This window comes from Pezoporus flaviventris, unplaced genomic scaffold (assembly GCF_033815535.1).
Source record: "Pezoporus flaviventris isolate CSIRO_AGI_PZ_B2104156 unplaced genomic scaffold, CSIRO_AGI_Pfla_v1 ptg000001l, whole genome shotgun sequence".
Taxonomy (NCBI): Eukaryota; Metazoa; Chordata; class Aves; order Psittaciformes; family Psittacidae; genus Pezoporus; species Pezoporus flaviventris.
The window spans coordinates 54,207,688-54,221,420 of NW_026892549.1; the positions used below are offsets into that span (position 1 = coordinate 54,207,688).

A 13,733-nucleotide genomic window follows, 5' to 3' on the forward strand; every position below is an offset into this window, starting at 1 on the left:
AGAACTTAAACCTTTAAGCAAGGCGGCACCGTGCTTAAAATCTGCAGCCCAGCTCTGCCATGTTAATGATGGATATAAATTTTGATTTCCTTCAGTGTCTGCAGAGGGACAGTAGGAAGGAATAAAGTGTAATAATGGGATAACAAACCATCAACACCCGAGCACTACACACATACACTTGCTCTGTATGAAACTGCACCAACATTTATTTCTATGGTTTTTCTATTTATAAAAGCTTGACTTGGTTCCATTGCACCTCCTCTGTGTAACCCCACAAGTGGATCCCCAGGGGAGCAGTGTGGAGCTCTGGCCCACACCAGGCAGCAACTCTTCACAGCGTTTACTCTGAAGTGATTCCTGAGGTACATGCTACTCTCTTGTGGAGGATCTCTGCTCGCACACATACTGTGTTTGATATACAGCTACTTACAGAGAAGGCGATTATAGCATCATATCCCTTCTAATCACCAAGAAAGCCAGGTGTGCAGGAATGTTTCAGAGGTGCAGTGCGCTCTTGTTCTCAGCTGCATTATTAGTCATTCCCTTTCAGTGCAGAATGTTGAAGAACACAATTTGGTATTCTCTAGATCATGGTGCTTGAATTTACCTTCATCAGATCAGTGTCTGATGCTCCCTCACCACATCCAGATTGGAAAGTCAAAGGCAGATTTCTTACCAAAAAAAAATAAAAATCCCCCTTTTGTTATATTTTCACAGAAATATATAATATATATTTTATATATGTACATAGTTTTACTAATACTACACATTTACTTAAGTTAGGGATTAGCCTGTATTTCTTGTAACTACTTCACACAATGAACAGGAACAAAAGAAAAATACTGTAGCCCATGCAGGAGCTGAAAATAACAGTGTGAGAATTTCAAAAGTGTAACAAAAACATCCTTAACATTAAATATCATCAAGAATTTCAATACCAGAAGTAGAATTTCATTTAGCACTAGCATTCTAGCAAGCTCTAAGCTTTAGTGAATGACTGGTAGAGAAAGCTTTTTTTGTTTCTTTTTTGTTTCTTTGTTTCTTTTTTGTTTCTTTGTTGTTTCTGCTCATCAAAGGCAAACAGGATTGTGATTTGGTTCACAAGAGACCATTTTATTGCCAACCTGAAGTGTTCTAAAAGCACGCCACCTCATCTGTTTGGTTGGGTTTTTATCTTCCCCCCTCCAAACTAGGCAAGAGTTAAAAAAAAGTGTAATTACAATTTCAATAGTGATTTCTTTTAACTTCTCAAGCATATCTCATCAACAGGATATACAGTACAGTTCAGAAGAGTAAACATTTTTAAAAGTAACCAAACAACTTTTTCACCCAACATACACAATTTCTTGCTGTATTTATGTTGAACTCTCCTTTTAACATGGGTAAGTTATTAAGTTAGTTTTCTTCTTCAGTACAACATGAACACAGGACTAGTACAGTCCAGGCTGATTTTGTTGTCATTGTTGAAGGTAAGGATAACTCCAGTGTGGAAGCCATGGTCCTGCCATTCATCTCCCTTCATCATCTCGCATAGCGCTTAATGTAATCTTCAACTTTATTCCGAAAGTCCTCCTAGAGGGAAGCAGAGTCAGAATTACCCCAAGCACATTGGAGAGGGACTCACATAGGGCTGCAGTAGTGGTGGATGCCCACATCAGCAAGCAATAGGGTCAAGTGTCCATCAATGTTTCCAATGTTGTGTATAAGAACTCGGGCAATTGCTCGAGTCCTTGGCAAGCAGATGTCTGGGGATTCCTTTGGGGATTGAACTGCACAAAGTTTGCCATCACCAGCTGTGTCTGGCAGGTCATCTGTGCTGGGAGGCCAGGTCCCAGCTAGTGGCACAGCAAAGATCTGGCTGTGATTTTAGAGAAGGAAGGGAAGCTTTCCTTACCAGATGAAAGAGACAGCTCTGTCGCAAGCAGTTATTCTGGCCTCCCTAGGTAACTACACAGCATCACAGCCAGCACATAACCAGCACAAAATTGATCACTGTCATTTATTACAGCCTGTACAGCATTAAAAACTCACCAAATCACTTGTTTTTGAAAGTGGTTCAGAGGGAACACTCTTACACCTGCAGCCCTCCACACAAAACCTATAAGAGTATCATAAAACCTCTGTATCCATAGAAAAGCACACATTTCTGGCAGTTTATTCAGCATGGAGATACCGAGCAGAGAAATTCTGACATACTTTCCTCATTTGATCCTTGTCCAAGTCAGGATGTCAGAGAGATGCTACATTCCTATAATGTTTGCCTCATGTGCTTACAGCCTGTTACTAAATGTGTCCAACACAAACACACTGAGTGGTCTGTGCTCCAGATACATGTTGGGGGTACACAGCAAAGTGCCTTTTGCTTGATATCCAGCTCCCAGTTTTGTGTGCTGCTAGAATATAAAGCAAGAAAACCTGGGAAATTTATGTACTTACGTTTGTTCAAAAATAAAACCCCCAAACCACAAAAACCCCAAGACGCACAAAGGATGAAGAGGTTCTGAATACAGTGTCCTGGTGTACTGGAGCTGCCTGGAGAGCAGGGGCCGCAGAAGCACTGAAACTCTATGCCCACCAAGCCAAGGCTCTGCTTTTACCTTGTTGCCATGACCTGAGGGTTCAGCAACGGACAATCCTGCTTTAAATGACATAACTTGACATCTTCAGGCTTGCCAATACATAAAATGATGCCCTTGGAACACACATGGACTGTTCTGGTACAGCCCACTCAGCAAAGAGCTAAATAGCATGAAATTTACAGAAAGAACAGCAGTTTGTGAGTTTAATGCCCTGTAAATTATGACTGTTGGCTGTCCAAGGAGTTGGAGGTCTTGTTTACTTCTTTGTTAACAGTAGATAAAGGTGAGCACTGCAATATTCACCGTGACTTAGTACTAATGCTAAGAAGTCCTGAAAAGCATGAAGTTTATTTTAGAGCTGTAGGAAAAGCTGTCTTCCCTTACAGGGGCATGCACCAAGAGCTGGGGTTGTTCAGCCTGGAGAAGAGAAGGCTCCAGTGAGACCTTAGAGCAGCTTCCAGTGCCTAAAGGGCCTGACAAGAAACCTGGAGAGGGGCTTCGACAAGGGCATGTAGGGACAGGACAAGGGGGGAATGGCTTTAAACTGACAGAGGGGGGATTGAGATTAGACATTAGGAAGAAACTCTTCACTATGAGGGTGGTGAGGTGCTGGCAGAGGGTGCCCAGAGAAGTTGTGGATGCCCAGAGTTCCAACCCCCTGCCACAGGCAGGGACACCTTCCACTAGAGCAGGTTGCTCCAAGCTGCGTCCAACCTGGCCTTGAACACTGCCAGGAATGGAGCATCACTACTCTCACAATGAAGTTTTCAGCTCTGGTACATTTTGGACTATCTTGATACAAACTCATATTAATTACTCAGAATAATTACTCATAATGGCAAACAATGCTGGAAAGCTCTATTTTACTGCATATGGTGGATGTGCTCAGTATTATAGACTGATGGCTCGTAGCAGCAACATGCACACAACATCAGAGCATGTCATTCACAACACTGTAACTGATAAGTGAAGCCTTTTGAACTCATCCTGTTACTGGGATATAAAACTAAATAAAAGGTTACTAGCTACAAGAACACAAAAACCACATTAGCAATACCATCGATCTTTTCGGCTAAGAAAAACCACTGGATATGCAACAGGGCCAACTACATCTTTGCTGTATTAACATCCAAGAGCAGCGCAGTACAGACAGCTCAGGGCACACTCCTCTTTTTCACATGTATCTTTACGAGATTTTCAAATGGAAGATGTGCTCTCAGCAGTGTTTTAACAGAAGCAGGACCTCAGCAAAGCAGGAAGGCTCCAGAAATCCATGCTGTCACTTGGTCTGACTCGCCAGATGAAGGGGCTGACAGCATTGGCAAGAATGTATTAACATGATACTCGCTGTATGTGAACCTAGTGCTGAACAGGAGGTTTTCATCCCATAGCTGTAATACTCCATCTTCACATGACATATGGCTTAACAGTTCCTCATTACCAGGGGGCACTTTTCTATGTGCACATCTGTTTATGTGCAGTACTGAATAATCAGAAGCATAAAAATTAATCAGAGCAGCACATATCCTGCATTATGAAGAGGCACATACAAAATTCTGCTAGGAATGCTAAGGCAAAGAACAAAGCATTGCATTTTACCCTCTCTTAACTTCCTTTCAAGGACACCTCCTAAGTGTAGGACTACTAGAAAGATGGGCTAGAGGCCGGTTGTGCAAAACACCCACTTTTATTAAAAATAACGAGTCTACCCACTTGAATGGAGCTTCTTGATCCTTTCTGCTGGAGACTCCAAAGAACTGTACCCAACCCCAGATCTGCATTAGTGCCCTGTGCCTCAACCACCCTTTGATGCCAAAACAGACACTGATGAGAGGGGGAAGAGTCGCAAGGTTTGCTGCTGGAAATATGCCCCAGTAAAGCAGTTCATCTTAATGACCATGTATGCTCTTGCCAGAATGCTTGTCTAGCTGCTGGTGGTGGTTGCTTTGCCACATCTCTCTGGACCTGGATCACGTCTCACTGCTAGTTTGGCCAGAGGCACAGCTGCTGCCTCTATGCTGAAGTTGTTTCCCATATCAAGGTCACCAGGTCATGATGAAGAGGGAGAGGGTTGGCTGTAACATTCTACTACACAAGTACTGATGCTGTAAGACATGAAACGTCATCAGAAACAGTCATTAAGCTCTGCTAGGCCATCTGGAGGAGCATTTCTAAAGGGAAATCTGATTTCTAACTCCTATCATTTGCCCTTCATCAATACTATATTCTTCACAAGTTTCAAGATATGAAATATGGAGTCAGAGGAGGACAAAACTGCTCTTGTGCTCTTGGGAAATGTGCTGAGTGGTGAGGAGGAATGAGGCTTGGGTTTCCGTGTAGGAGCAGTACCTGCAGCCTTGCCTGGTTTAGGGTGGAGAGGTCTGGGGCTAAGCCAGGAAACAGAGCTCCTCTGTGCAAGAGAGACTCAGGGACTCTCTTGAAATCAGGCACTGGCTTCATGGTCAGCATGAAGCTGAAGCTCAGGCAGTGCCAATATTCCCTTAGCACAATGGCCATCCCATCATACAGCACAGTGACAAGAGTGGACAGTGCAAGTATCAGATTGTACACTTCAACAGATGCCTTCCCCATACGTTCTAAAGGAAAAAAAGATGATCAGCTGAGAATAAGAAACTAATAAAAATGTGAATAAACCAAACACTGTAACTCTAAGCACACTCCAAAAAAAGCAGAGCAGGTACTCCCCAAGCACCAGCTGGATGCAAGAGGTACAGATCAGCCCAGACACAGCTCCATGGAACCAAGGGCATCACTGCTGCATCCCACAGGTATTCTATAGGTCCCAGGTACTGGGCTGCAGCGTGTTTCCCCTGCAGATCCCTGTCCTATCCCAGATAAGCAAGACCCCGGTGGGAGCCCAGCTCTGAATATGCTCAGCTCTCAAACTCATGTATGAGAAGAAACCATCTAAAATGGGAGAGTTTACACAATTCTGGAGCAGAGCCAAAGCTGCTTTGCTCTGAGCTGTGGGGAGGTGAGGGAAAAATGAGGGGTACATGAGTAGCCCTGTGGGAAGTACTTGATGCATGAGTACTGCTGGCCAAATCGCTGCTTCATTCCATGAAAAACAGATGGCCACAAACAACTGAAGGGAAATTCAAAGTTTATCAGTGGGTGAAGAGTACGGAATAGAAGCTATGACACATTTCACAAATCATTAGCTGAAAAATGGGTTACAGCACAGATTGCAAAGCTAAAGCAGTATATCCATGGAATTCCTCCTTTGTATTTAAACAAGGAAGTTCTGTTTATACAAAAATGTTTAACAAGTAACCTTTAAGCAGATAAACCTATACATGTCTATTTTGGCAAGAACTCCGGTCAAAGACATCAATTCCAAACAGCTTACTGGTTTCATGATTTTCATTTTTACTGCATGTCCTTACCAGATAGCACACGTGCAATGATTTGCATTAAGAAAATATTAAAAAGCAAATCCTTATTTAATTAGCTTTAGATAAAAAAACAAAACAAAACAAACAAAAACCAAACCTGACTGTTGTAATATTAAAACAATTCACTGAAGTCCCAACTGGCTGTCTTAAAAACACGCAACACTGCAATGAGATTAAAAAAATGCAGGAAAGTTGTTACTACAAGATATTTTAAAACAAGCTCAGTATCTGGCCAGAGTAGAAATTTATCACAAGTTATTTATCTCTGAGGAGCACTTGGGAAAGGATTTATAGACAATTATGGAAACAACAGGAAAACTGCCACCCCAAAAGCACAGAAGAGAATTAGGGCCTACAGTTTCTAAAAGCATATTGAAGCATGCGCTCAAGAACTAGGCACCTTTTAAAACACTGGGGTTTGACCTGATTTGGCACCTCTCAGAGGAGACTGTGAGAAACAATTCCTGGTCCACCTTCACACCATTTAGATTTACAATGCTGTAAAATTAAAATAGAGACAAAAAAAAAAAAAAAATCACAAAACCACTTAACTGCACCTTCCCTTCCTTCTTTAGTGTTATAACAATAAAAAAGCACTATTTTCAGTGAACACTACTTTAATCCAAGTTATCAGCAAAGTTAAATTCCAAACAATTTCTACCAGGCCCTTTTCTTTAAAGTGTTTAATAAAGGGGTCTTCTGAGCACCAGGAACATGACAGGAACAACGCCAGGTTGGACAGGGCTTGGAGCAACCTGTTCTAGTGGAAGGTGTCCCTGCCCACGGCAGGGGGTAGGAACTGGATGAGCAGTAAGGCGCCTTCCACCCCAAACCAGTTTGTGATTCTATGCCATTACTCAGCTCCAGCCAGACCTTTGGGAGGATATAATTACCAGGTAGATTTACCCATTAGCCCTATGAGTTATATTTAAAGCGACCTTTTATTTCTTTTCCATCTTGTGGAAAATAATAAGCATTCATGCCCATCAATCCCCCCCACATCCACTCCCATTTAAAAAGGAGCTGAATGAAACCTTTGAGTAACATGAAAATCTCAAGTGCGAGGTGTTTTTCATGTTATCATTTCCCTGCCATTGATTAATTTAGCTCAGCCTCTACACCACCTGAACCCTTTTCCAAGCTCTGTAATTACAGTTTAAATTCTAAGAAGAGCGAGCGGGGGTGAAGAACCTATACACAGGTATCTCCCACAGACTCCTGTGCTTGGCATCAATTTTCACAGCCTCTCTTCCCTACTTCACCTTTTAAACACCACTTCCAGACATCAAGCGACTCTGATTTTGCAAAATGATGACTAAATGCTTTAGGTAGCTAAGTCCTAACACCAAACCCCCAAAATGCCACTGCTGTTTTTACTGTGACTATCTGTGGGGAAGAAGAGAAAAATTAAGTTTTTCACATCTTTAAACTAGATGTGTTGGGGGAGGGGGGCATCATTCCATCCCAACACACTCAGTCAGTTGCCAGCACCTATAATAAATGCTTGGAGCAATGTAGAGATATCCCAGGCACTCCAGCCAATGAGCCGGCTTCATTTGGAGCTCAGCTCAGATGCCTCTATACAAATGCCTGTAGCATAGGGAACAAATGAGAGATGTGTGCACATCTACGGGGGTATGATATAATAAGCATCACAGAAACATGGTGGGATGGCTCCTATGACTGGAGTGTTGGAATGGAAGGTTACAGGCTCTTTAGAAAAGACAGGCCTGGCAGGCGGGGAAGGGAAGTTGCCCTTTATGTTAGGGATAGGCTGGAGAGTATGGAACTCTGTCTGGGGACAGGTGAGCAGTCAACAGAGAGTTTGTGGGTCAGGGTTAAAGGGAGAACAGTGATGGGAGACATTACTGTGGGGATCTGTTACAGACCGCCTGATCAAGGAGAACCTGCAGATGAAGTGCTCTATAGACAGACAGGAAAAGCCTCACGCTCACAGGCCCTTGTCCTCACAGGAAACTTCAACCACCCAGACATTTGTTGGAAGGACGGTACAGCCTGGCACAAGCAATCCAGGAGGTTCCTCCATTGTGTGGAAGACAACTTCCTTCTGCAAGTAATAGAGGAGCCGACAAGGAGAGGTGCCGTGCTTGAGCTCGTGCTCACCAACAGGGAAGGGCTCGTTGGACATGTGACGCTCCAGGGCAGCCTTGGATGCAGCGATCATGAGATGGTCAAATTTGAGATCCTCAGGACAGTGAGAAGAGCGTGCAGCAAGCTCACTGCCCTGGACTTCAGGAGAGCACACTTTGGTCTCTTCAGGAGCCTGCTTAGTAAGGTCCCATGGGATGTAGCCCTAGAGGGCAGGGGGGCCCAAGACTGCCGACTGATGTTCAAGGATCACCTGCTACAAGCTCAGGAGTGTTGCATCCCAACCAGAAGGAGGTGCAGCAGGAGGGCCAGGAGACCTCCTTGGATGGATAAGGAGCTTCTGAGGAAAATTCAAATGAAAAAAGAGGCTTATAATAAGTGGAAGCAAGGACAGGTGGCCTGGGAAGAGTACAGGGATGTTGTACGGAAAGCTAGGGACCAGGTTAGGAAAGCTAAGGCCCGGTTAGAATTAAACTTGGCTAAGGGTATTAAGGATAACAGGAAGGGATTCTACAGGTACATAGCAAATAAAAGACAAGGGACAATGTGGGCCGCCTCAGGAAGCTCTCGGGAGAACTGGCTACACAGGATTTGGAGAAGGCTGAGGTTCTGAATGACTTCTTTGCCTCCGTCTTCACTGGCAAAGGCTCTGACCAAACCACCCAGGTCTTGGAAGGCAGATACAGGGACTGTGAGAATGAAGACCTTGAGCCCACTGTAGGAGAGGATCTGGCTCGAGACCATCTTAAAAACCTGAACATGCACAAGTCCATGGGACCTGATGAAATCCATCTGTGGTCCTGAAGGAGCTGGCAAAGAAAGTTGCTAAGCCACTGGCCATCATATCTAAAAAATCATGGCAGTCAGGTGAAGTTCCCGACGACTGGAAAAAAGGAAATATAACCCTCATTTTCAAGAAGGGGAAAATGGATGACCCAGGGAACTACAGACCAGTCAGTCTCACCTCTGTGCCTGGCAAAACCTTGGAGCAGATTCTCCTGGAAGGCATGCTAAGGCACATGAAGAACAACAAGGTGCTTGGTGACAGCCAGCATGGCTTTACTAAGGGGAAATCCTGCCTGACCAATTTGGTGGCCTTCTCAGATGGGGCTACAGAACTGATGGACAGGGGTAGAGCAGTTGACGTCATCTACCTGGACTTGTGCAAAGCGTTAAGACGCTGTCCCACACGACATCCTCGTCTCTAAATTGGAGAGACATCAATTTGATGGATGGACCACTCGGTGGATAAAGAACTGGCTGGATGGCCGCACACACAGAGTTGTGGTCAATGGCTCAATGTCCAGCTGGAGACCAGTAACGAGTGCTGTCCCTCAGGGATCGGTGTTGGGACCGGTCTTGTTTAACATCTTCGTCACTGACATGGACAGTGGGATTGAGCGCGCCCTCAGCAAGTTTGTTGATGACACCAAGCTGTGTGGTTTGGTTGATACACTGGAGGGAAGGAATGCCATCCAGAGGGACCTTGACACACTTGTGAGGTGGGCTGATGCCAGCCTCAGGAAGTTTAACCATGACAAGTGCAAGGTCCTACACCTGGGTCGGAGCAATCCCAGGCACAGCTACAGGTTGGGCAGAGAAGAGATTCAGAGCAGCCCTGCGGAGAAGGACCTGGGGGTTTTGGTTGATGAGAAAATGAACATGAGCCAGCAGTGTGCGCTTGCAGGCCAGAAAGTCAACTGTATCCTGGGCTGCATCAAAAGGAGCATGACCAGCAGGTCAAAGGAGGTGATCCTGCCCCTTTGCTCTCGTGAGACCTCACCTGGAGTACTGTGTACAGTTCTGGTGTCCTCAGCATAAAAAGAACATGGAACTGTGGCAACAAGTCCAGAGAAGGGCCACGAGGATGATCAGGGGACTGGAGCACCTCCTGTATGAAGACAGGCTGAGAAAAGTTGGGGCTGTTCAGCCTGGAGAAGAGAAGGCTGTGTGGAGACCTCCTAGCAGCCTTCCAGTATCTGAAGGGGGCCTATAGGGATGCTGGGGAGGGACTCTTCATTAGGGACTGTAGTGATAGGACAAGGGGTAACGTGTTAAAACTTAAACAGGGGAAGTTTAGATTGGATATAAGGAGGAAATTCTTCCCTGTTAGGGTGGTGAGGCACTGGAATAGGTTGCCCAGGAAGGTTGTGAATGCTCCATCCCTGGCAGTGCTCAAGACCAGGCTGGACGAGGCCTTGGGTGATATGGTTTAGTGTGAGGTGTCTCTGCCCATGGCAGTAGGGTTGTAACTAGATTATCTTAAGGTCCTTTCCAACCCTAACTATTCTATGATTCTAAGTTTTGGGACTTTTTTTGATAAGTATCTGTCCATATAGGTAAGTTACAGAATAGACCTGCCTGCCAGGACACTGCCCTGGGGAGAAGTCGAAGATGTGTTGCCAAGAAAGATCAGCATGCTGAACACGATCCATCTGAGATTCTCAGACCCTAAGTAGGAACCATTTCCCTCATGCTTCTGTAAACCCTCTGTTGTTTGCCAGTGAAGCAAAGATAAAGGAAAAAAGCACCCTCTGAAGTTACCGGAAGAGGAAAGGGCTGTGGATTAGCATGTGAAAGCTGCTGGGGCAGCCAGGGCTAACTACATCTAAATCCTGTTTGTGCAAAGGTGAGGGAACTGAGCCAGCTGAACAGGGCAAAGCAGCTTCCCCAAGAAAATCCTTCCTTGGATCAAACGTGATGCGGGTCCTGGCCCTCTTGCCATATCTGCCCTTTGGCTTATGGAGCAGCTTGGCTGGAGTCAGTTGGTGGAGACTTTCACAAGCCCTCTGGTCATATGGCCACAGTGCTTATGGACTTGGGATTTGCCCTGTGACCCATTTGCTTATTACCATTAATGATTTCACCGAGGCTGCTGAAAACAAAGAAGACTTCCTGGGAGTTGAACTTGGCAGCATGGAGCCTGCTTGCTTATTCAGTGCCTGATGTTGGGTACTTGTTTCCCCCCAGTGCTACTGGGGTCAGCCCAAGGCTGATGCCAGGCACACTGGCCATCCTGTCAATACAGTTGTTGGAAAGGGTTATAGAGAGAACCCTTCAAGAAAATTACCTGAATTATCCCAATTACACTGATGTTAACCTCCTCTGTGCTGCAAACTCACTTCCACCCACGAGGATGTCACTCATTTCCAAGAGAGGATATTGTCCTTGGGATCTGAGCTCTTAATGGATAAATTATAAGCACAGTGGAAATGGGAGCTGCCTGGGTCTGGTGAGAGGGTTTTTGCAAGTCATACTCTACTCCAGTCAAATGATATCCAAACAAACCAGGCTGGGCAGGTGAGGCACATGGGGAACTTCACTTAGAGATCAGACTTTTTGTTTGCATTCAGTAACCCTCCTGTACGGTTCTGTTTTAAAGCCATGCATTTATTTAAAGAATGCAAAACAAAAGCTTTCATTTTAAGCCACTTAACTGCCTAAAGCATGTAGAACAAAAGCTTTAAAACATCTGCATTTCTTCCACATTTCTGTCATTACCTCAGCAAGTCAAACCACTTCAAAAGCTTAATCAACTTTGCTGAACCCAAAAGAGGTTCCATCCATAATCCAAGTGTTATGAAAGATAGTTAATGGCATCAAAAAGTAATGTTTTTCCTATTTACCTCTGTTACCACAATTAGCAGCTGTACTGTTGGCTCTTTTGCACATGCCATTTAGTGTACTTTATGCCCCCTGGGAAAAGGCTTCAAAGGCTGTAACGCTGACGCAGAACATAAAACAGGGAGGCAATGCAAGAAAAACCTTAGTGACATTGTCTAAATGCAGTAATGTTGCAGAAAAACAAGTACGCATTATAGTGTGGCTGCAAGAACTTCAGTGACAGCAACAAACACCAATCAGGGTGGTTGGGTGTGCCGAGGAAGTGAAGGATTTACTGCAACAAATACAGAGATAAATAAATGCAATGACTCCCAGGGAAAATTGTTTTGAAAAGCTGGTTTTGGAGTGGGATGGTACCGCTGTTCTTAACTAGACACTTAAGCGGTAATCAAAGAGTAATAAAAACCCCACAGCAAAAATTACACAGCTTCAAAAACAAAAACCATGTCAAGTTTGAAAGCCTTTTGGGGTTAAATACTTTTCCAGTGTTGTAAAAGCTTGAAAAGCTAATGTTAGCCTTGAACACAGCAGATCAAGTTCTGCCCTTGAGAAACTACTTCTGCCGCTTATCGACTCCTACACCACAAATGTGGTGTCCACAGGCACTTGTACTGGCTGGAACTGTATGGTGTGTGCATTTAACTATCACAGAACCACAGACTGATTTGGGTTGGAAGTGACCTTAAAGCTCATCCAGTCCTAAAACCCTGCCACAGGCAGGGACACCTTCCACTGGACCAGGCTGTTCAAATTAGAAGAATTCTTCAATGTTACGTAACCCCCTGCAGATGACATCAGGAAATGATCCTCAAGTCAGTATCCAGGAATCTACATGAGTTTCCTCTTTCACTTGAATAAAGTTAAAAAAACCCTTGAATTTTCATCACGTCACAGTTTTGTACTGCTAGAAATAAACAGCAGTGTTCTTGAAAATGTTCAGAACCAGCTACTTCCTATTAGGAAGAGTGTTCTTAGGATTGTCAAGGCTGGTGCAAAGCTATCAACTGAAACAAGGGAATGAGGTTAAGTGAAAAACCTTATGTTAGACAATAGGCAAAGCAGATCCCAGTCCAAGAGAAGCTCAAACATGAATAAATAAAATGGCACAGCAAGGATAAGACTATGCTTATTTAAGCAAAACATTGACTCAAACAATTGCAAATAATGTAAAGAATGAGGGCCTAACAAAGCCAGCTTGAAGCCAACATAATGAGAGCAAGATCTGGGCATGCCTCTCCCTGTCCTGACAAGTACTAAACAGCCTTTCTGTTGCCTACCCTTCCTTGAGCTAAGAGCCAACTGCATGAACCAAGTTGTTGACCAAATCAAATGAACAATTTGAAAATGAAAATATATTAATTTGCACGCTAAATTCTTGGACCTAGATCACAAGTCAAAAGCCCAAGATGTTCCTGGAGGCCCAGATCCATCCTGGTAACTCTGCGACTCTGTAAGAACAGTGGGAGAAAGCACACACACACAGAATCAGTCAAAGAAATGGAAATAAGCTGTCCCGGATGGAGATCTCTGCTGTGTGTTTGCAGTACAAAAAGTAGCAGTGAAAAGAAAGGTGAGGCTGGCATTCTGGTCTGGAATGCTGCAAGTCCTAGAGAGACCATTGTAATGATCCTGCAAAGCAACTACTCATACTTTTAGTAAGATGTATCAGTGACACAAGAACTGGAACAACCAGCTGAGATCTGTGCTAAAACAGACACCAAGAAGAACGGCTTTAAGTTGAAAGAAGGGAAATTTAGATTAGATATAAGGAAGAAGTTCTTCCCTGTGAGGGTGCTGAGGTGCTGGCACAGGGTGCCCAGAGAAGCTGTGGCTGCCCCATCCCTGGCAGTGTTCAAGGCCAGGCTGGACACAGAGGCTTGGAGCAACCTGGTCTAGTGGAAGGTGTTCCTGCCCATGGCAGGGGGTTGGAGCTTTAAGGTCCCTTCAAAACAAAACCATTCTGTGATTCTATGAAGAAACACAAATAGTTAAGGAGAGAGAAAGG

General features: G+C 44.4%; 1 protein-coding gene across 4 annotated transcripts in view; it reads right to left on the reverse strand.

Moving 5' to 3' along the window:
* Positions 1–182: 182 nt before the first annotated feature.
* UBE2F (ubiquitin conjugating enzyme E2 F (putative)) overlaps positions 183–13,733 on the reverse strand; it is a 358,305-nt gene continuing 344,754 nt past the window's right edge. For 2 of the 4 annotated variants that reach the window (XM_061458702.1, XM_061458674.1), the window contains one exon: positions 183–1,572. In XM_061458702.1, coding sequence (XP_061314686.1) covers positions 1,522–1,572 — 51 coding nt within the window. In that variant the 3' untranslated portion in view covers positions 183–1,521. Of the gene's footprint in view, positions 1,573–3,680; positions 4,107–11,450; positions 11,821–13,733 lie in introns of those variants that run through there. The other 2 variants (XM_061458695.1, XM_061458684.1) reach the window with 2 other exon arrangements.